Source organism: Lissotriton vulgaris, chromosome 5 (genome assembly GCF_964263255.1).
Source record: "Lissotriton vulgaris chromosome 5, aLisVul1.2, whole genome shotgun sequence".
NCBI lineage: Eukaryota > Metazoa > Chordata > Amphibia > Caudata > Salamandridae > Lissotriton > Lissotriton vulgaris.
This window is the reverse complement of record NC_141693.1, coordinates 985,582,762-985,606,039: the sequence shown is the minus strand read 5'-3', so window position 1 is coordinate 985,606,039 and position 23,278 is coordinate 985,582,762. Positions and strand designations below refer to the sequence as shown.

General features: G+C 45.6%; 1 protein-coding gene across 2 annotated transcripts in view; it reads right to left on the bottom strand.

The window, feature by feature from the left end:
• Positions 1–23,278, bottom strand: part of ENTPD1 (ectonucleoside triphosphate diphosphohydrolase 1) — a 346,298-nt gene that overhangs the window by 12,342 nt on the left and 310,678 nt on the right. Inside the window, exons 5-6 of one of the 2 annotated variants that reach the window (XM_086922582.1) lie at positions 5,803–5,962; positions 3,087–3,324 (exon numbers count right to left, since the gene is read on the bottom strand). In XM_086922582.1, the coding sequence (XP_086778708.1) occupies positions 3,087–3,324; positions 5,803–5,962 (398 nt within the window). The remainder of the gene's footprint in view (positions 1–3,086; positions 3,325–5,802; positions 5,963–23,278) is intronic. The other variant, XM_086922583.1, reaches the window with a different exon arrangement.

The window sequence follows — 23,278 nt, the reverse complement described above, 5'->3', positions numbered from 1 at the left end:
AGAAAAGTTGAAAATATTAGGTCTCAAATCACTTAATGTCTGATTGATAATAAACTGTAGGACATTCAATCAATGTGATTAATGCCTAGGTTTTACGTACAATTCGGACCTTAATTTTTTTTATTAGGGATTCTAAGATTAGTACTGCTGCAGCAGACACCCAGAAGTACTGCATACAATTTTTGCACATTGGGGACGCAAATCAGTACATTTTTGGGGGCGATGCACACATTAATAAAAAATAATAATATCATTGGAGTTTTTTTAGCAAATCCTAAAGAAACTTAAAACAGTACAAAAAAGATCACACTGCAACTATACCTAGAAATACCATGCACAGTGAGCACTGTGGAAAACGGGGCTAAAGGCCTGGTCAGCGGAGGGTGGCCACCCACAGTGGTTCGAAGGCCAGACCCTGCGACCATCCCCGGATGCACATAGCGAGGTTTGGGCACAGGGCGCTTTTAAATAAAACGAGTGTCGAATACCAAAAGGGCTTGCAAATTTTAGCATTTACTTGACTTGTTACACAAAGTGTGCCTGAGCAGAATAATATGTAGCCTTCACTTGTAAATGATTCTAGAGGTTTATTATAACTCCATCAATCCATCCATTGGTTGTTTGTTGAGCGCAACAACTTTCCCGTAAGGGTCTCAAGGCGCGGGGGGAGGGTTGAATTTAAGCAGAGCAATAGTTCCAGCACAAATCCTCCTAGGGTCCATATTTAGCAATGTCAGTCACAATCACGAGGTACACAAAGGAGAAAACACCCATTCAAGAAGCCTTCAAAACAGATACCCAAAGGCATCGCCACATCACCTTATACAAGAATGATGGGTGATGCGCATGATGCGCGTTTTATTCTCACCTGGTACTATGTTCAGAGAGACTTCCTCAATAGAATAAAGACGCACCTCATGCTGAAGTCATACAAATTAAAATACAACCATAGGCTACTGTTTACATGATTTTAGGAGTGGTTTGAATATACAATACAACTGTCCGTCTTCAACAACTCTGAAATAACAGCACGAAATTCGGAGGCCACAAACCTGTTGCACGTTTTTCTTTTTTATAATTGAGTTTGCACCATGTAAACAAACAAACCTCGACAGTCACTATTTCCCCCACCTTTGCAATAATAGAAATGGCCCTCATCAATGGGAATCAAAGCTCAATTCCTTCACCCGCACGTCCAACCCGCCTCCATCCGGAAAGACCCTCCGCATACTCCCCTCAGGTCCGGGCAGGGCCGGACTGGGAACCACAACCGGCCCTGGCAAAGTGCTTGGCTGGCCCCCCCTCCCCCGGGCGTGGGGTGGGGGGGGAGGGTTTGGAGGTGCCGCCGAGCTCTTTGCCGGGCCGGTTTTCGGACGATTTTGGTACAGGGCAGATTTTGCAAAAACCGGCCCTGTAACAAAAACAGCCCCCAGGGGCCTACAACGGGCCCCCACCCGTGTGGTATGGCCAGTCCGGCCCTGGGTCCGGGACTGGTCGACACATCCATGTCCCTATCCCTCAGTCATGGGTTTCATACCTTCTCCCATTATTTGGGGCATCCCCGTCCTGCATATACCGGTTTCTCTGTTATCATACACCAATCCATGCCCTCTGCCCAGGCTTGAAAGTATGTTGCCTCACACGCCCCCCAACTTCTGGCAATGTTCCTCTTAGCCACTGCCAGTCCCACCATAATCAGCAGTTTGGTGTCCAGTGGAGGAACCTTGCCACCCCCCACACACACACTGGGTATCAGCATCTTAACAATATTTTCAACATTTCTCACTATAGAGGCCCTGTCCAACGCTACCCGGTAGGGCTGTATTCTCTCACAAGACCGCACCGTGTGCAGGAAATCCTCCACCGCCACGCATCCCCTGCGGCACCCGCTGGAGTCCGTCCTTCCAGTTTTATAGGGACCACTATGGCATAGTATGCCTTGTGCAGCAAATGCAGCTGCACCAGATGGAAACTAACCCATATCGATATCACCCTCCCATTTCCCATCTTCAAATGAGTCGATGTCTCTTTACCAGTCAGTCCTAAGCTTGGTCATTCTCTCCGGGGAATTGGACATTAGGGAGAATGCTTTCTTAATCAATGATTCCTCCAGTACTCTTTTTTTCCAGGGGTGAGGAGTCTTTGACCGTGTCATCACGAGTGATGTGGCCAATCAAGGCGGGTCATTTTCAGTTAACAGAACACCTACGTTTTCACCAAGCTATACTCCTGCCGAAGGGGCTCCAGAGACTTCAGTCCTCGTGCATCCGAGACATAACCCAGCATGGATAAAATGATCAAATCCCATAGACTAAGGTCTTCAAATCTGCCCACCTCCCTCAGGAGTGTGGCCCTAGGCAGTTTCTGCACCCAGACCCTGGCAACAGTGTATGTGAGCTCTGGGGGCTAGCTCCACTGTTGGTGTCTATAGAGAGCTGCTAGGTATCCCCTACTGTCCATCACGTGTCTGTCGACCCCCAACACAGGTACTGCAAGCAGTGCATAGACCTAGTCATTAGAAACCACCAGCTGCACTACCAAATAGTACGTCTGGATATTCAGTAGGGCTATCTCCCCCGTCATATATCCCCCCTCATTAATTTTGCCACAGCTATGCAGGGTGCCTTGCCATCAGAGCCGGACTGGGAATGCAAACCGGCCCTGGCAATTAAGTCTGACCGGCCGCAAAAGGGCGGAGAGGGGGGGGATATCTGTGTGGGAAACACTGCGGTTGCTTTGGGTACAGAGGGCCGATATTGCAGCACTGATGCAAAACTGCTCCCCTGCACCATAAAAGGCCCTCACCAGTCCGAAACCACCTCCCACCCTTCTGCCCATCGGGAAAACGTCCGGTGCCCGCTAAGGCCAGTCTAGCCCTGCTTGCCATTCCACAACAGGAGCCTCACCTCACTTTCCAATTGCTGTAAGAAAGTCTGTGGCACCCTATATGGGGTATTTTGCAGCACAAACTAATTTCGGCAACGTGATCATCTTGTACATCGCCGTCCTTCCCAAGCAGGACAGGGGCAATCCTCAAATTTCACATAATTCCTGAACTCATCCAAGAGGCCACAGACCAGTTTCACTTGCCTTTATGTTGCTTGCGAACAGTTGTTGAAGAGCTTGGTCCTTTCCATAGCATAGGAAGCTGTGCGTGTACACATTGTAGGTTTTGCCGTACAGACGGAAGTGCAACGAGTTGTCGGGTGATTCGATGGCGTCCTCTGGTACAAAGGTGATTTGCGTGGAGGCCCCTCCAAGGTCAAGTGCACCAAATGTTTCTGACCTTTTTGAACCTGGCAAAAAACTGAGCCAACTGACATCCTGTAAAGTAGAACGCAAGAACACGTTATAGTTAGAAGTAGAAATATGTTTTATGAGACTAAAGAACCTACACTTACATACACTGAAGAGCAGACTTCCCTATCAGGCAAGTGAATGAGGTACAGACAGAGTGAACCCAGGCGGTGTCCTGCAATGCAGATCCCTCAGTGAGCGACAGTCTGAATGCCTGGCGAAGCACAACAATGCATTTCTGGCCAGGAAGATACGAGGAGGTGATCAGGTCGGCCTTGAGCATGAGTGACTGCAAATACAAGTGAATATATAAGGCCTGAAAGCTGCTAAGGTTCTGCTCACAGAGTAGCCTTGTGAGGCCCTGTGTGGGTGGGAGGGTGCGGAAATGATCTGCCTTCTCAAGGTCCTGCGAAAGAAGAGCTTGTATAGTGTTATGGCGATACTGCCTGCAGTAGGGAAACCATACAGAGATGCACAAAGCAGTACAGTGACAGGATTGAGACTTAACTCTTCATATACGCATAAGGTACTCCATCACAAACATTACAGACATTAGACGTCCAGCGAGTTAAAAGTGCATTAGGATACAATGCACTTATAATAAAGTGGGTGGGGGTGCATTAAGATATAATGAACTTGTAGTAATGTGGATGTATAGCCATCATGCTGGTGACAGAGTACCCATCTGCTGAACTCTAAACCAGGCCCCAAATATTTTAGGGGTTCTATATTTAGGTGTACGTTATGTTTTCAGGATGAACACTACAACTTCTATTAAAGTAACTACAAGAAAGAATTTTAACAGGGCACATTTAAGAGGAGTGAAAAGTATAGTGGATTTTATGGTTTTCATATTCACATTCACCTCTAGCTTTGAAGGTGCTGACAGTCTAAAATTCTCAGCAGGCCTTTCTCTTTTACCACAACCTCCTTTTACTGATTCATTCACGATTCCTCATTTGCCAAACACTTTTCAAAGCCTTAGCTTTATTGCCCTGTATTTTAATGCTGTATGAAAAGGGTATATTACTGAGCAAAGGCAAGGAAGTCCCACAGTAAGATATACAAAGGCAAAAGAGGTCGTGGACGCCTGTCTTCCATGGTATAGTAAATGCAAATTGCTTGCAAGGGTTTTTTTTGGTGTGTAATAAATTAAAAATGATTTAGAAACAGGAAATTGATCAAGCTTGACTGGCAGTGATTTTGAGATCAACTTAAGTTAATTAAAGAACCTGTTTTTTATCTAATTCCACACTCATTGCCTTGACAAAGTAGTAACAACTCACTATAGAAAATGCTACACGGGAAGTAGTTTTATGAAAAAAGTTTTATATATCAAATTTCATTTCATGGGGTACAGCTTTTTTTAAAAAGCAATAAAGAATAATCAGCAATGTACAAGTGGACAAGACATATATAAATTGTTCTTTTGAATCCACTTGCGTTGTAGTCCACTCTTTTTTAAGTTATCACACAACGAAACTAGGTCACTGTAACCAAAGATAAAGTTGTATAGAACTTAATCAAACATAAAAAGAAGAAGAGATGTGGACTGATGTGTCGACGTTTCGGCCTTATTGTTGATTAATCCTCAAGGCCATCCTCAGGACTTTCAATCTTTAATAAAGTTAGACCCCCTGAGTCTCCTAATGGACAGCTTCGTTTGTATGTATGGTATGGTACATCTATTACTTTTATGTAAACCGTTCCTGTCTGCTTTGTTCAAATTCGTATTGCACTAAGGTGTTGTAGAGTAGTATTGTCCGCTGTCCCAGTGCAAACTTTTGTAAAAGATTCCTTCGGCGTGGCTCAGGTTGAATCACTCTCATGAGACTGAGCCACGCCAAAGGAATCTTTATTGCTTTTTTAAAAAACTGTACACACCAAAACCCTTGCAAGCAATTTGCATTTACTATATCTTAGCCCAAGCTTGCAAGGGTATATTGGGTCACCCACTTTCATAAACCTGTCTTCCATGGTAACACACAAAAGGGTAGAAATATGTGACCAGTGTGTGATCTGGCTGGTTTGGGCAAACTGAAATATTTCCTAATGAAGACTATGCAAGAACTCCAAAGAGTACTTCTGTGCGATCTCGGAAAGAAGACAGGAAAAATTACTACTTGATCAATGTGGAACTTTGAAACTACTTTCGCTTAGAAAAGAATGTAACTGTAGGGCTATCTTATTTCATTGTCTATTTTCTTCATAAGGCTGCCCAGAGGAAGAAACATTAGTTTCATTATATATTAATTAGTGTGCACACAAAATATTAAGAACAAATTGAACTATTAGAACTATGCATCAGAAGAAACATATGTAACTAGCAATAATGTTATTCAAGTCCCACTGAGGTGATGAATCTTTGACAGGGACCAAGCAAATTGTGCTAAAGGAGGCCTGTATCTCATCTTCTGCAAACATGCAACTCCAACAGTGATCAAGAGGAACACCTGCTTCATCTCACTGTGCATAAAAGCAATAAATCTTTGCTGGGTACCCTACCTGTACAAACTTGCCAAGTAGGTAATTGATGGTGATCCAGCCGTAAGCTCCCTCCTCCTGTCCGGTGATGATTCTGGCACCCTGATAATCGAATGGATACAATTCCAGATTGTTTTCTACTGATGACAGCACTTGGTCAGACAGACCGGGGTTCAGCATACTAAACAGACAAGGAAAGGAACTGGATAACTGCATGCATTCGACGGGAACCTTGCAATGGTTTTAAGATCAAATTTCTAAGGCACAAAATGTATACAAATGAAGATAGCAATTATACAGAAAAGTACATTGAAGACAACAATGCACAGGTTTCTAAGATCTTTTACCACTCTACTAGTAGTAGAGTGTGATGTTTTCAAGCACCATTCAAACCCACAGGACACATATATATAGGAGATGTGATCAATACTATCCCATGCAGCAAACGTCTTCAGAGTTAATGATGAATAATGCATCTCTAAATAGCTAGGGAGATGCTCTTAGCATTATGCTCAACTATATTTACAAAGCTCAGGGTAGTATTGGGTTTTATTTACGTTGGACTCCCGTCACCATATCTGTTGAAACCTTTGCATGCTCTTTGTGGACCTGAAGTAGAGTTTATGTGCTAATGGTAGTCTTTTTGGTTTGGAAGACTAAATCTTTCTCATATCTAGAATCATTCCTGCCATCAAAATGAACATGGTGCCTTCATCTGGACTCCATACCTCCATGGTCAAGGAAAAGGGTCTTCCATGTAAACGTCACAGAATCAAACTTTACTGGACAATATGATCACTTTGTCTGCCAACGAGAGGTTGAGATGAGATTGGGGGTGTGGCATGGGTGTCCAACATAATGGCATTAAAATCCCCTACCTCTGCGCTGGCCTCAAATATCTGTTTTGACTCCTGTTTGGGGCACTATCGGACACTCTTGGTGCTGTAAGGGGCTCTGTGGAGTGCTGGACGGCTGCCATGGGCCTGAGGATTCGCCTGAGATGGAGGATTGGATATGGCACCTGGTGGCAAGGCCCGGGAGAAGAAACCCTGTGTGGCAGTGGTGCAGAGGGAAGCGCCATGGCCGCTTGGGTGGTATGTGAAGGCCGAGACAGGCGAACTGTTGGTGACGCTGTGAGGACCCGTGGGCCCCCTAGATGTATCATGGGGGGCTGGCACTGAGCATGGTGGCGAGGAGCGGCTTCGATGGGGCCTGGTGGCCATAGAGCATGATTTTGGCAGCAGCGCTATGGGGAGCCCACAACAGCAGGAGAATGTGAGGACTTGGTGGCCCTGGCTTCCTAGAGACTTCTTGACTGGCGGCATCTACCTCCCCACAGGGCGATGGGTGGACCCACAGTGCAGGCCCGAGGAGGGCACGAGGTGCACATCAGCGCCTGACATGGCTTGACCCAGCGGGGAGTAGTCCAGAGTTTTTAGCTACATGAAGGCCCCTGCCGTTGGGTAGTGGGACTGGAGCAGCTCAGGCACAGTTTGGCAAAATATTGCTTCTGCAACAGATTGAGACAGTGTCTGTAGACCTGGGACTACTCCACACTGACCAACAAAATTTACTTAGTAAAGTCCATGATGCGAATCTGGCCATTGAAGAAGTGGAACCGACGCAACGCACCTTGAGTGCCCAAATAAAAGACCTTATAGAATGCGTGACCATGCTGAAAAGACGCTCAGAAGATACAGAGGGCCGAAACTGTGGCAGCAATGTCTGCATTGTGAGACTTCTAGAAGGGGCAGTAGGTGGGGATATGATCACTTACATGGAGAAATTGGTGAGAAAGGAGACAGCACCTTGACTGCTCACCCCCTTCTTTGTGCTGAGCTGGCACACAGAGTGCAGGGGGGGGGCTGGCACTGGGGTGAAAACCTCGGCCTTTGGTTGCCAAACTCCTTCATTAGAGACATCCTATTGCAGAGAACAAGGGCCACAAGTCCTTTCAGGCTAGAGGGCGGTGTTGTGACACTGTTCCTGGACTTTACCGCAGATGTAGAGATGAGGAGACCCTCCTTACTTGCCATCAAAAGAGCTGGGAAATGCTGCCATATAATAGTCATGTTTCCAGCGCGCCTGAAAATCATACTAGACGGCACCACCACCTTCCAGACGGAACCTGCTGAGACTTGGAACTGGCTTGGGAGAATGCAAGTAGAAGGAAGGGATCCTGGGGTCAGGCAGTGGACACCACAACCCCAACCCCAGTACAAGAGGAGACACTGAAAGAGCTCTAGGTCAGGGCTAGTGGCCAGGCCATCCCGTGCTCAAGCTAATCGCGATAAAGAGGAGGCCGTACTGGCTGTGGCCGAGCTTAACCAGAGCAGCCTCCCAAACTCTGGAGATGAATGGTGCATGAAGGGGTCCCAGAAGGAGAGAGATATGGACTCTGGTGAAACTTCCCTCAGTAAAGACTTTATGCCTAAAGTAACTCCCAAGACACCGGAAGAGTTAATATGAAGTTGGAAGATGTATTTTTGTGATGCTGAAATACTGAGCCTCTGCGGGAGGGTTGGCTGGAATGGTTGATGGGCCTCCTTTACCCACAATGGAAATGTGCACGTATCACTGACATGGTATGCATGGTGTCCTCCATCTCTAGCTACAGAGATGGGGTGAGGCTGCAGCGACACTGTAGGGTGGGGGAGCTCAGGGCCTTCGGGGAGTGCTGGGATGCTCAGCTAGATGGGCCAGAAGTACCCGAGGGCTGGCATGGACAAGCATGTGCTTTTGTTATCCTTTAGCCTACCCCTACACGGTTGCTCTCTTTCACTAGGAGCTAGAGATATCATAGTTTACTCTTAATTCACCATGCCTATGTTTGGGTGGCCAGCTGTTGCTGGGCTGCTCGTGGGAGTTGAGGATCTTCTGTTTGCTTTAGCGCCGGGAAACCTCCGGGTAGCTGCGCGCTCAATAAATGCAATTATAATAATAATGAGTTTCAGTTTGCAAAAGTGATGGTGGGCACACAAACCCTGGTCAAGGAGGCTGGGAGGGGCATGCCGGGTAACCAAGGATAGGTAAGAGGGAGATGGAGCTTCCCAGGAACATTTAAAAACGATGACTTGGAACTATTGAGGAATGGGGTCAGGAGCGAAGCATCACAAGGTTCATATGTTTCTAAAGCGTAAGGAAGAGCACATTGCTTTCCTACAAGAGACGCACATCACTAAAACCTGAGGTGGGGAGGCTTAGTCGCTGATAGACGGGGGAGCTATATGCCATAATATACTCAGCATTGCGCGTGGAGTCCTAATTTGTGTCAGCATGTTTACCCTTCGAGGCCACTTGAACCAGAATACATAACGAAGGGCGCTATGCACTGGTAGAGGAGAAATTGAATGGGATGCAGCTGGCCTTGGGGTGCCAATATGCCCCAAATCAGCACCAGATCCCTTTTCTGGGACTAGTGTCCTTCCAAAAGAGCCATGCTTTATGAAGGGAGGTGATCCTGGGAGGAAATTACAACTGGGTAGCTGACAGAGTTAGACTCTGACATTTCCCGTGGCAGGCACGCAAGCTCAGAAGACTGCACTGGGGATCTGGGAATGGATGTCTGCCTGGGACCTGGAGGATGTTTGCTGGGCATAGCACAGGTTTGAATCAGATTATTCATTCTACTCCAGCCTTTATAAACTACATGTGAGGCTAGACAAGTTCTTATACTCTAAACAGGTGATCTCCTTCCTGTCGCACATTGAACACCTAATGCATGCAATACGTTATACCTATGCTCCAGCTGGGGGTACCTCATCCGGCAACTCCAACGTGGAGGCTCCGGCCTGACTCACTGGAGGATGTACCACTCCGGAGCAGGCTCAGTGACACTATCTGGCCCTTATATAACCACTACGCCAGCACAGCGACCAATTGCCTTGTAGAGTGTATTGGACAGACAGTGGGTATCCAAAAGGCTCTGGATGCTGAATTACTGACCCCTGATGGGACCATCCACTGGTTAGAAGTCAGGCTGGGAGGAAACCGCGTCTTGGAAGTGAAAGAACTATACAGTGTGCTCTTGGAGCACCTGCATTGCCATAATTACAAGGCATACACTGAAAGGGCACACAACGCTGAAGGGAGGGCAGGACCACTATTGGCATGGCTTGCTCAACCAGAGTGCCTCGGGATGCCAATCACACAACTACGGTTCGCGCATGGGACACCTTACATTCCCAATATGACATTAACTCAGTCTTTCAATATTACTATATCGCTCTACATAGCCTGACAGCAGAGGACCCAGGAATAGTAGTTGATACTTTCTGGGACAAACTTCGGCTTCCCACTATTACTGCTGGGGAGGCGAAGGGGTTAGGAGCACCGATCACGTCTCAGGAAATAAGGATGGCAATCCAGGATATGGCAAGGGGCAAAAACGCTAGCGATGACAGGCTTCTGCTGGAGTTTTACTTAATGTTCACAGCCACTCTGGCCCCCAAGCTTGTGGAGCTTTTCGCACACGCACTAGAGCAGGGCGAGCTCCCAGCCACCACGAGAGATGCTCTGGTAATCCCACTTCCAAAGTCCAAGACGTCTGGGGTTCCCCTGTTGGCATTCTGACCACCTTCTATGCCTAACATGACTTTTAAATACTGAGCAAGGTACTTGCAACTTGCCTTCTTTGTCATATGCACCGCCTGATTCACAGCGATCAACATTGCTTCATTCCCCCTTGCAATGCTATCCTTAATCTTAGACATCTCTTCAGTGTGATGCACTGCCCTGAATGACACCAACAGATGGGTGGTGATACTGTCGCTAGACCTCGGAGACCTTCATCATAGAGGGGCGGGAACACATCCTGTTGTATGCCGATGTCCTGTTACTATACGTGTCAAATGGTGTGGAGAGTGTTCCCCACATGTTGCAACAGCTGTGGGACTTTGGCATGCTATTGGGACTTTGAGTTAACTTGGCCAAGTCCTGAGCATTCTCCATATTCCCTAAAGTGGACAGGTAAGGACATCTTCTGCCTGAACTCCTTAGGGAGCCTACGACTTTCCGATACTCAGGAATTCAGATTTTCCATAAATTGGAGGACTTGCAGTACTGTAATCTGGGGGGATGCTGAGATCGCTCAAGGGCAATGTGGCGTGCTGGAAATCACTCCGGCTCCCTATCATAGCTAGGGTGGGATTTACCAGAATGATAATGCTCCCCTGGTTGCTCTATTACTTAGTTAACCTTCCGGTGTGGGTGCCGGTGGCCTGTTTTCAGCTGCTGGACATCCTAGTGCACGAGTTGATATGGGATGGTGGTTGCCACAGGGTCTCACTGAAGACACTGTGGCACCAGCTGGCAGACAGGGGATTGGGGTCCTGTAGTAATGGCATATTACTTTATGGAATAGTGTGTAGGAACATTGTACATGTAATCGTAGAATGTATTGTGTAGAACCTTGTATATGTAATCACTGTTCTTGTTGCTATATGGAATGTTATTATTCAAATGCTCATTCAGTCAGCTCTTCTTGAGTTGCTTGTTTCCTTCGTTCCTGCTTTTCATAATTCAATTAAATTGGATATCCTACTTCCATCGACTCAATCCATTCATTCAAGTTACTACAGGTCCCCGACTTCACGTTGTACTTTCTAGCAGCCTAAAAGCAGTGGATCGCAAAATGGCTCGATGTAAACGGATAATAATTTCACATTTGTATAGCACAAACGTATCAACCCTAAGGGTATCAAGGCTCTGGAGGACCGTCGGGGAAATTAAGTGAGCTATTGACCAGAGTGATGCTGAGCTGAACTGCCACTTGCGCCAGGGATAGATCCATGAGCCCCCGACTGGTTTTCACAAATTTTTCACAAAAATATTTGTATATTTTTAACACTATTCTTTGGACAATACATCAACAAACTGTGAACAAGTTTACACTAAATAAAAAGAAGCACACATTACTCACTGGCTTCTCTCTGAGTTAATGTCAAATCTGTCATAGCTTCAATATGAGATTGTTCGGTAATAGTGAATAGAGTTTCCCTACAAGAATTAAGGCGACCCCCACATAACGATTTCCTTCCTTAAGCAACGTTGCGCAAAACATTAAAGAACTGAATTAAAGGGAATTACTTTTTTTTAAGGGAAAATGCCTGCAGATTTGCCAAATGACGTAAAGGTTATTAGCTAAACAAAAAACATTTCCCTCTGCAAGCAACCAGATTTTCAGTCTAATTTGAAACATCTGCGTGCAACTTAAAAAAATAAATCACTTTAATTCAAATATGTATTGTATTGACCAAATTGACTGAGGAGACATAAGGTTCTGCGAGGAGATGACGGGTTGTTACAACGTGATTTTTCCATTTCAAATCCACAATGGAACTGTTGTCAAAGCTACACAAACACGCGTTGGCCACACAGATAGGTCCCTCATTTAAAATTCTATGCAGCGCTCTTGACATTGACAATTGTTATTTGGTTTGGAATTGTCGAAAAACTAAAGGTAATATCCAGAATGTCTTCTGATATGTCAATGTGTCTGCACACCCAAACCATTCTGATTGTTAAAACAGGAAATGACAGGGTGAGGAAGCAATGGAAAGCCGAGGTGATGGGAACACTAGAGACAGAGAGCATGGAGGTGGGGATTAGAGAGGAAACAGGCACACTGGTGCGAACACATGCACACTCACCAACAGCTAGAACACAAATAAAACAAGCATTGGCAACGCTCACAGGTCGCACCTTCTTAAGGCCAGTGACAAGCCTTTGGCTTTGCCAGTGCTTGCTTGTAAAGCTTTGTTCGAAAAATAACCAAATGGCCTCTTGTGCACGATGACGCATACATTAGAGGACATCTTATAATGCTTATGTTTGAGAAAACCTTTCCAAGATTGTTGCTTGTTCGTCACAACATATGAGCATTGATGGCCTGCCATGCTGAAACAGTCTTTCTTAAACAAAATGCATTGCAAGATGGGCACTAATGCATGTGCATGAACAGTGATCCACAACAGGCGCACGTGTTAAGACTCAGTAGCAGACCTTTTGTCTTTTTGCTATTATGGTAATTAATTCCAAGTTTAATTTACCAACCAAAAAGATGGTCAACAGCCATTTTTGAGTTGTAAACATAAATATAAAGATTGTGGCGGAGAAAAAATAAGAAATAAGAGAGTGGGTCGGCAGCAGGTTGAAGCTGTTGACTCTCAGAATTTTTTTTATAAATAGGATAATAAAAAATACAGCAGGATGAGATGGAGGAGCAGGGACGTAATTGTAAATTGTATATATTAAGCTCTTACTACCCATGACGAGGCGTTGAAGCGTGAGGGTGAACAAGATGACTGGGCGGACTAGAAGACAAGTAACTTTTTCTTTTAAAAAGGAAGTAACGAGGGAAGCAATGAAGGAGTGGCGATGGGGGAGGAGTATGTATTAGTAGGGGAACAAGTGGACTGCAGTGGGAGAGCAATGAAAAAAGATGCACTTCAAGCGAGAGCTCAAAAGAAAAGAAAAAATGTACTTTCCTGATGTTATCAGAAACACATATCCTGGTGTCATCAGTAATAAAATCATAAGGTTTGCATCCAATCTCAAGGAGATTGACAAACAAGAAAAGGAAAGAAAGCCATTGAAAAAGAATCAAGCAAATGACATTGTCAAGAAAGCCAACCAACGATAAGTATCTCTGATGCTCTGCACTGTCCGAAAACACTTTTTGGCTTAGTTAAGCAGTTGGCTGGCTCAGATACCTTAGCGAGACCCCCTCCTTTAATAAACGTCAATGTGAGGACATTTGTTCAGAAAATAGAGAATATCTACTCAGACATTGAGATCACGAATTGCGGTAGTCCCTCTCAGTCACACCCAATTTTTCCCCCCAGCTTCCACCTTGACCCCATATGGCTGCTAACACATTCCATGACCAAGACAGAGTGCTTGATCCCACACCCAATGTCTTGGACTCCTGGCCCCTTCTCAACGAAGACTCTTTTAAAACTCTCCTTGACAGGGTGAAATCCGGCTCGCCCGAGGACCCAATACCAATCTCGGTGATCTAACAGCTTGAGGCACCCCAACTGCGTATCATTATGGAGCTTCTCAATGCTTCCCTACTGAAATCTTTAGTCCCATCAGCCTGGAAGCACGCCATGGTGACCCCTCTTCTAAAAAAGTCCAATGCCGACCCAGAAACTCTCTCTAACTATCGGCCCATCTCCTTGCTACCGGCCTTCTCAATAATCTTGGAGAAACACATCCACTCCCAGCTTTCCAAATTTGTTGAAACCAATGCAATTCTCCATCCGTCTCAATCTGGTTTCCGAGTGGGTTTCTCCACAGAAACTACTTTACTGGGGTCACTGAACGGCTACAGCATCACTTGGATGATGGTGATACTGTCGCGCTTATACTGTTAGACCTAAGAGTGGCGTTCAACACAGTATCTCACCCAATACTCGTCAAAACACTGAAGTCACTTGGCATCTGTGGCACAGCTTTCCTTTTTGGATAACCATACCAAATTTTCCTCGGCAACTGCCAGCTCAGACAATCATCGACTACCCTGCGGGGTGCCCCAGGGCTCCATCCTTAGCCCCTAGCTCTTTAACCGAGATGTCAGATCCTTAGCTGGCATTGCAGAAGAGGCTGGATTGTCTTTTTTCCTATGCTGACGACTCCCAGATTATTTTCTCTCTCTCTAAAGCAAACACTGGTGTTTCACCCCCCCTTCAGCTTGGATTTGGGAAAATAGCTTCATATATGCACACCAGCTATCTAAAACTAAACGGTGAAAAAAACTGAAGTTTTGATCCTTGGTAGAAATAAAGATCTATGGGGTCCACTCCACTGGCCCAGTGAGATGGCAGCTCTACCGCGGCCATCGGATTACGTCCGCAATCTAGGCGTAACCATTGACGACTCACTCACTATGCACCACCAGGCAGTCAAGGTCACTGTCACATGCTTCACCGTTTTGAAGTGGCTCAGAAAAATCATCTGGATGCTGCCCGAGCCTACCCAGAGAACAGTGGTCCAAGCTCTTGTCACCTCAAGGCTGGACTATGGAAATGTACTATACCTTAAGTCCAACAAGGCTGTGACTTGGAAGTTACAGATGGTACAAAACTCTACGGCAAGACTCCTTTGCAGGATCCCCAGAGCTACCTCCATCTCCACCTACATACGGGACCTACACGGGCTCAAGGTAGAGAACCGTATCAAGTTCAAAGCCCTGAGCGACATGCTCAAAGTTAAAACCGGCATGGCCCTACAGTACCTACAATCCCTGGTCAGCCCCTACGTGCCTGCGCGACTCCTCCGCTCATCAACTCAGGAGAACTTCTTTGTACCCAGATTCAAACTATCAAGGATGGGAGGCAGATCACTTGCCTATCTAGGCCCCTCTCTTTGGAACTCACTTCCCCCAGCCATCCGGACTGAAACAGTCTACACCCCTTCCGCAAATCCCTTAAGACCTGGCTATTCAACCATTAACCTCCCCAAGCAACTTGTATTCCACCCAGTCCGCTCTGGCGCCGGGAAACCCTTCTTGGGTAGCTGTTGCGCCATACAAATGCAACTAATAAATAAATTGCTCTTGATTAGCCGAGACCTATTGGATCTGCCAATGCTTGTTTTGTCAGTGTTGCAGTGATGACATAATATTTCAGGAACCACAAGATATATATATATATATATATATATATATATATATATATATATATATATATATATATATATATATACATACAATGTTGGTGTCAAAACATAGGTTTTGGCAGTCAAGTATTCTTTTAGAGACATGAAATAACTCCTCAGAGCAACCCTTTGACAATTTCTGAAAAGGCAGCTATAATAGATGAAGAATAGACATATATATAAATTAAACTAATAACGTTTTTTAATCCTTTACACCAAACAAGGTTTATGATCTGAAAATGAAGACACAAAAGATGATCAATCCTGTTTTAGACACATTTTCATAGTTCGCTTTATTTTTTTTCTTTCAGCAATCGCTCTTGGTACATTTGCAGAATGTTGAAAATTTTAAAAGAGCATATTGACAGGGATATCTTTTTGTAGCACAGGTTTTGAAAGTACATGTACGTGTAAGCTCTGTGTGTAGAAGGATTTTGTAGGTTTTGGCACCCCATCAATATCTTCCCAAACAAATTCACACAGATCTTTCTTTAGATAGGCATGATCCAAAACACTGACATATCTTCTGATCAAGTAGAATGCTCTTTTAATGTTTCCACGCACAGAATATGATGTCGGTGGAACGCCACTTAACAGGACTGAACTTTTGAACTCACTGTACCGAAGATCGTCAAATGTGTGACAGTCAGAACTCGTTTTCCACACAAGCACAAGATATTTTGCTAAGTCTTTAATTCCCATTCTTACTCTGTCTCAGCAAATCCTTTTAGAAACTTCACAGGTTCAGCAGTTGAAGCTCAAAGCTTTGTTCCAATGTTGCTCATAGTGTCATCACCTGACAGAATATGTTACAGAATTCTCGGATGTTCCATAACGTATTCGTACCGGACAATTCTTGACTTATGAACACTGCTACAAATCTAAGTAGCACAATAACAAAATCTGTGTCATTAGACAGTACAAGGACTCAACTGGAACCATTTCAAACAGCCCACTCAACATTCCTTCTCTCTCTTTCACCACAAAATGTCTTTGGATGAATTTTCTGTAGAGGTATGTTTTTTGCACCTCTGGCTTCTTCACTCTTTCGAAAAATACAATTCGAGAAACACAGTAATAAGTGACTCCACAGTCTTCATGTGCAGCTCCCAATCCCCTTCCTGATCAGCACGTACCAAGTTTTTCACTAGAGCTATAATGTGTAAAACATTTCTCCAGTACTTGCAAAGTTCTGATTTTTCTTCACATTTTTTGACAAACTCTTACGAACTTTTTAGGTTTTCGGAAGTGAATGTATTGAACATTGCCTGGCTTTGCATTAGGTCTTTTGAATGAAGTGCATCCTTGTTCACTTCTGAGATAAGAGATGCAAAACCTAATTTGCCATTCTTGTTCCAGAAAGCATTCCAACTCAATGTTTCTATAGCCTCAGATATGATGAGCATACCTTGAAACAAACAAACATTTCCCTTTGAATTTGGAAGTGGAGCAAACCAAATAGACAATCAATAAATTTACAAATCAAACTTTGTTTACACATTTCACAGTTATTAACAATTAATAAGTAATGCAGAAGGCAAGTATAGTAAAAATAGAAATGGGATATAAAAAAAGATGAAATAAGAGTGATAGAAGAGTAGGGATCAGGATGAAAGAAAGGTCATGTAAGAATATAATCTACACATTCCACGAAAACAAACATAACTAAAATTTTTAACCCACCCCTTCCCTCCATTTATTAATTGGGGCCCAGATTTGCTGCCCCCTTGCTCTCCCTTTTTTTCCCTGCCTGGCATAAATTGAGTTCTCTAAGTTACAGCTATGCAGTAGCCTGGCTACCCACTGCTGCAACAAAGGTGGTGTTTTATCTTTCCAGGCTGTCGCAATACACAGGTGGAAAACTGCCATTGCTTCAAATAGAAAATATTCATAATTGCGGCAAGAGGCATCACTTGTGACCCCTAACATGACCAGTTCTGGGGTTAGTTTAACTTGCAATTTAAGTGTTCTATCCATGAATACCTCCATAGCTTCTAGTAATGGCCGTAAGACTGGACAAGCCACAAACATATGCATCATATCGTCCAAATTCAAAGGGAACTGTCCTTCGGGGGAGGTGGGAGGGGGGTAAAAATGTACGAACATTTTCAATAAATATTTAAAAAAAAGAAACAAACAAACATAATGAGTTGCGCACAATACCGACTGGACAGTTTGGCTTCCAAAGATTTCAGCCTCAATAAGTTCATTGTCTATGCCACATCCACTGATATAATTTCCTGCACACCACAACTTTTGTCACGTGGAAAATTCCCATCATTGGATAAAGATCATCAAATTCTACTGGATTGTTCATGAAAATGGCAGTTACAATACGGAAACACCTTGATCACAGAAAATTGGCCGGATAGGCTGGTCTTCAAGCTGAGCACACACATTTTGGCATTTGTTTTAGAGCTGTGTATACTGTTGCGTAGTTTGTGACTGGAGATGGCATTACTGTTAAAAACCCAACCTTCTTCAGTGGGAGAGTTTACTGGGAGATCAGAGCATGAATTCCAGCCCTCAGAAAAACAGACTTTTCTTCATCGTTCAGTCTGCACCAAATAAGCAATATTATAAATTGAGGTAAATCAGCTTTGCAGACCACAGCATCAGGTAGAAGAAGATCCATGTCCTCAGCCACTTTTAAACTTCCTGGTAGAATGGTACGTGTTGATGGCTCCTAGTGATTTTGCACACATTGGCAAGGCAGATGGGTTATACGCTTTTCAGCTTCATTTGTTTATGCCTACAGCTGACAAAGTTTGTTTTGCAGCAGCTACTTCATTGGTACAGTGTAGAAAAAGCACATCGGCAGTATAATGTTTGCTGGATGTTCTAGACCAAGAAGAGCGGTCTTCAAAATCAAAATCAAGAGCAGCAATTGTGAATCCTTCCCTGGTAATGTGATTAGGAAGTGGTGTGCTCTTGGGCTAACAAGATTGTATAGCATGAGCAGCTAACAAGTTCCTGCTCAGTTCTATGTCATTATAACTTGTTGACGCACCAATCCTATAAATTGAAGTGATTAACTCTCTACTTTTGCACATGTCATAGATTGCGTGGGAAGTCACCATGTGTAGCCGAGTTTTCTTTTTGCTGTTATGAGCTCATAAAATATGATTTGGAAAAGCCAGTACATATGCAAAGCATAAGCCTGCTGGTTCATGGGATCATCTTCCAGATCTTTGCTTATATCTTCAAAGCTATCATCAATGTTGTTGGCTTCTGTTCTGCACTCAACTTCAGTTTGTAACAGTTTTGCCATGCTGATATTAAACAATGTAAAAAATGTCAAGGCAACATCAGGCATTCTTCTTGACTCCCATGATTTGTGAAGCTCTGGGGCATCCCAAAATTTGTCATTAAGTCCAAAATCTAAATCTTACAGGACGTTTCTTAAAATGGTTTCTGCTGATTTTACTGCATCCTGTGATCTTAATTTGGCAGCAAGAACCTCGGGAGTCAAAGCAGCTGAGAACACCATAAGTGGCTCATTCTTTTTGTTAGACTGACAAAAACTAAATCAGTCACTGTACATTCTCACCAGAAAAATGTTCATTGCACTATTATGGATCAATACAGTTTCATCAATGTTGACCATTATTTCTCTGATCTCACTGAGTGTGAACCCGTAGCCGGCACTCAAGAGTGTCTTTAAAATGTAATTTGCTTTTTCTAAGAGTGCAAACTTAACTGAAGACTGGTGGTTACGTTGCTGCTGGTAGCTCATTGTACATTCATATTTACTAATGGATGCACGCATGCAGTTTGGGTGGGCATACAAATCTGCTGCAAATATACCTCAGTGTTTATATCAGCTACTCAGCTGAAAACTTAATATTGGAAGAAACCAACTACAGATAAAAACATGTTTGCCCTTTGAGACTCATATGCTAAACCACAGATAACACTTTGAACATCTTCTGCTTTCTGATCAATAGTTGGAAGTGGACAAAGGGTAGCCATCGATCTTCTAAATGGATGGGCACTTGGTTTGGTTGCTGTCTCTTTCTCAGAAGACTATTTTTTTTTTTATTTTTTTTTTGGAAAACCTTTATTGGTGATTCAAAGTACACAGCTTTTCAGCCGTACATCCCGGAGGCTAGGCAGCATTGTAGAAGCAACGTAAAGGTGTGCACAAAACAGTAAAAGGAGCAGTCAGGTTTAATTTTATAATATGAACATGAACCTAAAGAACAAGGTGGGAACCTGAAAGGAACAAAAGGAAGAAAATAAGGGGGGAGGGGAGGGGAAAGGGAAAAAAAATGGCAAGGCAAAAGTGAAAGGAAAAGCGGCAAAGCACATATCCAGGGGGATGAGTGGGAACTTCAGCACCTTGAAATAAGCATATCAAAAAGAGCATACATTTGTGGGGGGGAGTAAGAAACAGGATTTTAGTACGTGAAACTTGGGCGTAGGGAATAGCTAAGGTGAGAGACGAACCTCCAGCCGGACTACCTCAGGGGGCACACAAATATCACCTCTGTATGCATTCCATGCCCCCCAGACCATCCCCCACATCTTGGGCTTACCCCGAGCTAGGTAAACAGTTTTCTCACGGAGCATGCACCAGTCCATGTTGGTTTTCCAAAGACTCACAGAGGGGGGGGTCGGAGCACCCCATTTCTGAGCAATATCCCTCTTGGCCACCATGTTCCCTAGCGTGACCCAGCGGGTTTGAGCATTGTTGTAATCAGTCGGACCCCACACATTCAACAAGCAGCGTCTAGCTTCCGCAGGCAAATCAACACCAGTCACATCACGCATAACCGCATGCACCCGTTCCCAATAGGAGGCGATGACCTGGCACTCCCAAATGGTATGCATAAAGGTGGCCAGCGCACCACATCCTCGCCTACAAAGGCCATCCTGGGAAAGCCCCATATGAATCAACCTGGGGCCAGTGACGTAGACCCTATGAAGCACTTTCAGCTGAACCAAGCGCAGCCTGGCTGAGATTGCTACTTCCTTGGGGGAGGATACCGCACACTGCCAATCCTCATCGTCCAACTCAATACCATCATTCACCCACTGATCTCGCACTTTCATCAACAGGTCCGTCCGGACATTTATTAGTTTTTTATAAGTCAGGGAGATGGCGCTATCCGGCATATGGCCGTCTAGCACCCTGTCCTCCAGCGGGGATGACTCGGGAACTTTTTCACTAACAGGCAGGGTGGACGTAAGGGCGTGCCTCAACTGTGCATATCTGAAATATTCTGTGGCACCCAATTGGAATTCAACCTGTAGAGCATCAAACAATTTAATTTCCCCTCTAGTCATCACATCCGCCACCTTGGAAATGCCGATGAGATCTCACCGATCAAACCCTTTTGAGTGCCACAAACTACCCAGCAAGTCAGAATCGTAAAGGGGAGTTGCCATAGTGAGCCTACCCTTCCACCCCAGTGCCTTCGTAACGGCCCTCCATAGGTGCACAGCGGTCCTGGTGGGACCAGTCAGTTTTCGGTCCAGAGATCTAGAGTACAATGCTCTGTAGTACATCCCGTCGTTCATGAGCCAACTATCCATGGCGTACCCCGGACTTACCACCGGTCCATAAAAGCCATGATTAAGAGCCGCCAATTGGGAGGCCCAGTAGTACCGGCGGACATCGGGCAAGGCAATACCGCCATCGTACCACGGAATGGTCAACTTAACTGCGGCTATACGCGGCCTACCTTCCCACAAGAGGGTACGCTGCAAACCTTCAATCTCCCTGAAGTATTTGGAAGAGACTGGGTCCTGCGTGTTTTGAAGCGCGTATAAGAATCTCGGCAGGGACATCATTTTGAACAATGCCGCTCGGCCCAACAGGGACAGCGGCAATCTTTTCCAACCCTCCACGTCACGGTGGAGGCGCGCTAGGGGAGGGAGCAAATTGTTAGCGTAGCGTACCCGGGCATCCGTTGAAATATAGATGCCCAGGTACTTGAAGCCCTGCTACGAGACCTGTATCGCACAGCCCCTAGGAAGACGTGGAGTGTCTCCGCAAAGCACATATAGGTAGGACTTGGACCAGTTAATAACCAGGCCCGAGTATCCACCAAAGGTACCCAGTGCATCGAACACCACAATCAAAGACCGACAAGGGGAGGTAAGGTAAAGCAGAATATCGTCCGCGTACAGCGAAACTCGATCCTCAAAACCCGGTGACCACTTGATCCCATTGATATCGGGGTGAGTGCGGATCCAGGCAGCAAGCCGCTCAAGCGCGAGGGCAAAGAGGAGCGGTGATAATGGACAGCCCTGTCTAGTACCCCTGTGCAAGGCAAAGGAAGCAGGCATCCGGCCATTGACCGTTACGTTGGCCATCGGGGAGGAGTAGAGAAGCCGGACCCAACTGGACAGCACCGCCCAGAGATAGTCCATTCAAGAGAATCAAACGCCATCGTCACGTCCAGTGAAGCCAGGACAGTTGGCTCGCAGAGCATGTGCGCCCGCGCCATGACAGCATGAAGCCTTCTAAGATTAAGGGCAGTATTGCGGTGGGGTATGAAGCCCGACTGGTCTGGATGGACCAGGTCTGCAATAACACCCACGAGCCGATTGGCCAGTAACTTAGCCAGGATTTTAGGTTCGGCATTCAGCAAAGAGATAGGGCGATATGATCTACAAAGGTCTCTAGGTTTCCCTTCCTTGTGAATGACCACAATGGTGGCCAAGCGCTGATCTAGTGGGAGTTCACCAATCCCCCGGGCTTCCAAGAACATACTCCTCAGGGGCACTGCGATGGTGTCTGCTTTGATCTTGTAAAGCTCCACCTGGAGACCATTGGGACCGGGAGCCTTTCCGGAGCGCAGGGACCGTATTGCAAGCGCCACCTCGTTCGCCGTAATGCCCCGGTCTATGTCGTCACGCTCGGTGTCCGACAGGCAAGGGAGCTCAACCCTCTCCAGAAAAGAGGCCGAGTTCGATTCAGTCAGGGCGGAGACTGAGGTGTAAACCGTCTCAAAGTAGTCGGCAAAAGCTGAGGCGATAGCATTGGGGTCAGTAACAACCACTCCGTCCGCGCCCAAAACCTCAGGTACTACACGGGAAGCCAACTCTTTCTTATCTAACCAGGCAAGGAGCTTGCCCGCCTTGTCCCCGGCATCGTAAATCCTCCCTTGCTGTTCGCTGCCCATCGCCTTGGCAGCGTCAATGGCAGTGGCTCTATATTCCGACTACTTCAGGGAGAGAGCGTGTAACAGTTCAGGTGTCGGACCCAGCGCCAACTGGGAGTTCAGTCCTGCAATATCCGACTCCAACCGCACCATGTCCTCATCCCTTCGTCTGCGCACTTCGGCTATCAAAGAGAAAGCCTCTCCTCTCAGGACAGTCTTAAAGGCCTCCCAGAGGGAAAGGGCCGACGTTACCGTACCTGTATTCTCGGTGAAATATAGGTCGATGGCTTTAGCAAGGAGGTCTCGAGTCCTGGGGTTGCGGAAGTACCAGGGATTGACCGGCACCACCCTAGTCGCCGCCGCAATACCAAAGTCAAAGGATACCCAAACTGGGGAGTGATCCGATATACCTCTGTCCATAAGGCGAGCTCCAGAAACGGACGATGCCTGAACCGCCGGAGTCAGAATGTAGTCAATTCTGGAAAGGCTACCGTGTGCACCCGAGTGAAAAGTGTACTGCCGCTGAGCAGGATGTAAAAGCCGCCAACAGTCGATAAGGCCCATAGTACTCATGAAGTCCGGGAGCCATGATTGTGCACAGTGCAGATCTCTGGACGGAAAACGGTCAAGGGTACCCGAAACCACAGAGTTAAAATCCCCACCCAGTATTAGCAAGCCCTCCGGGAGGCCCAAAATGGCGCCTCCGAGATCCTGAAAGGTAGTAG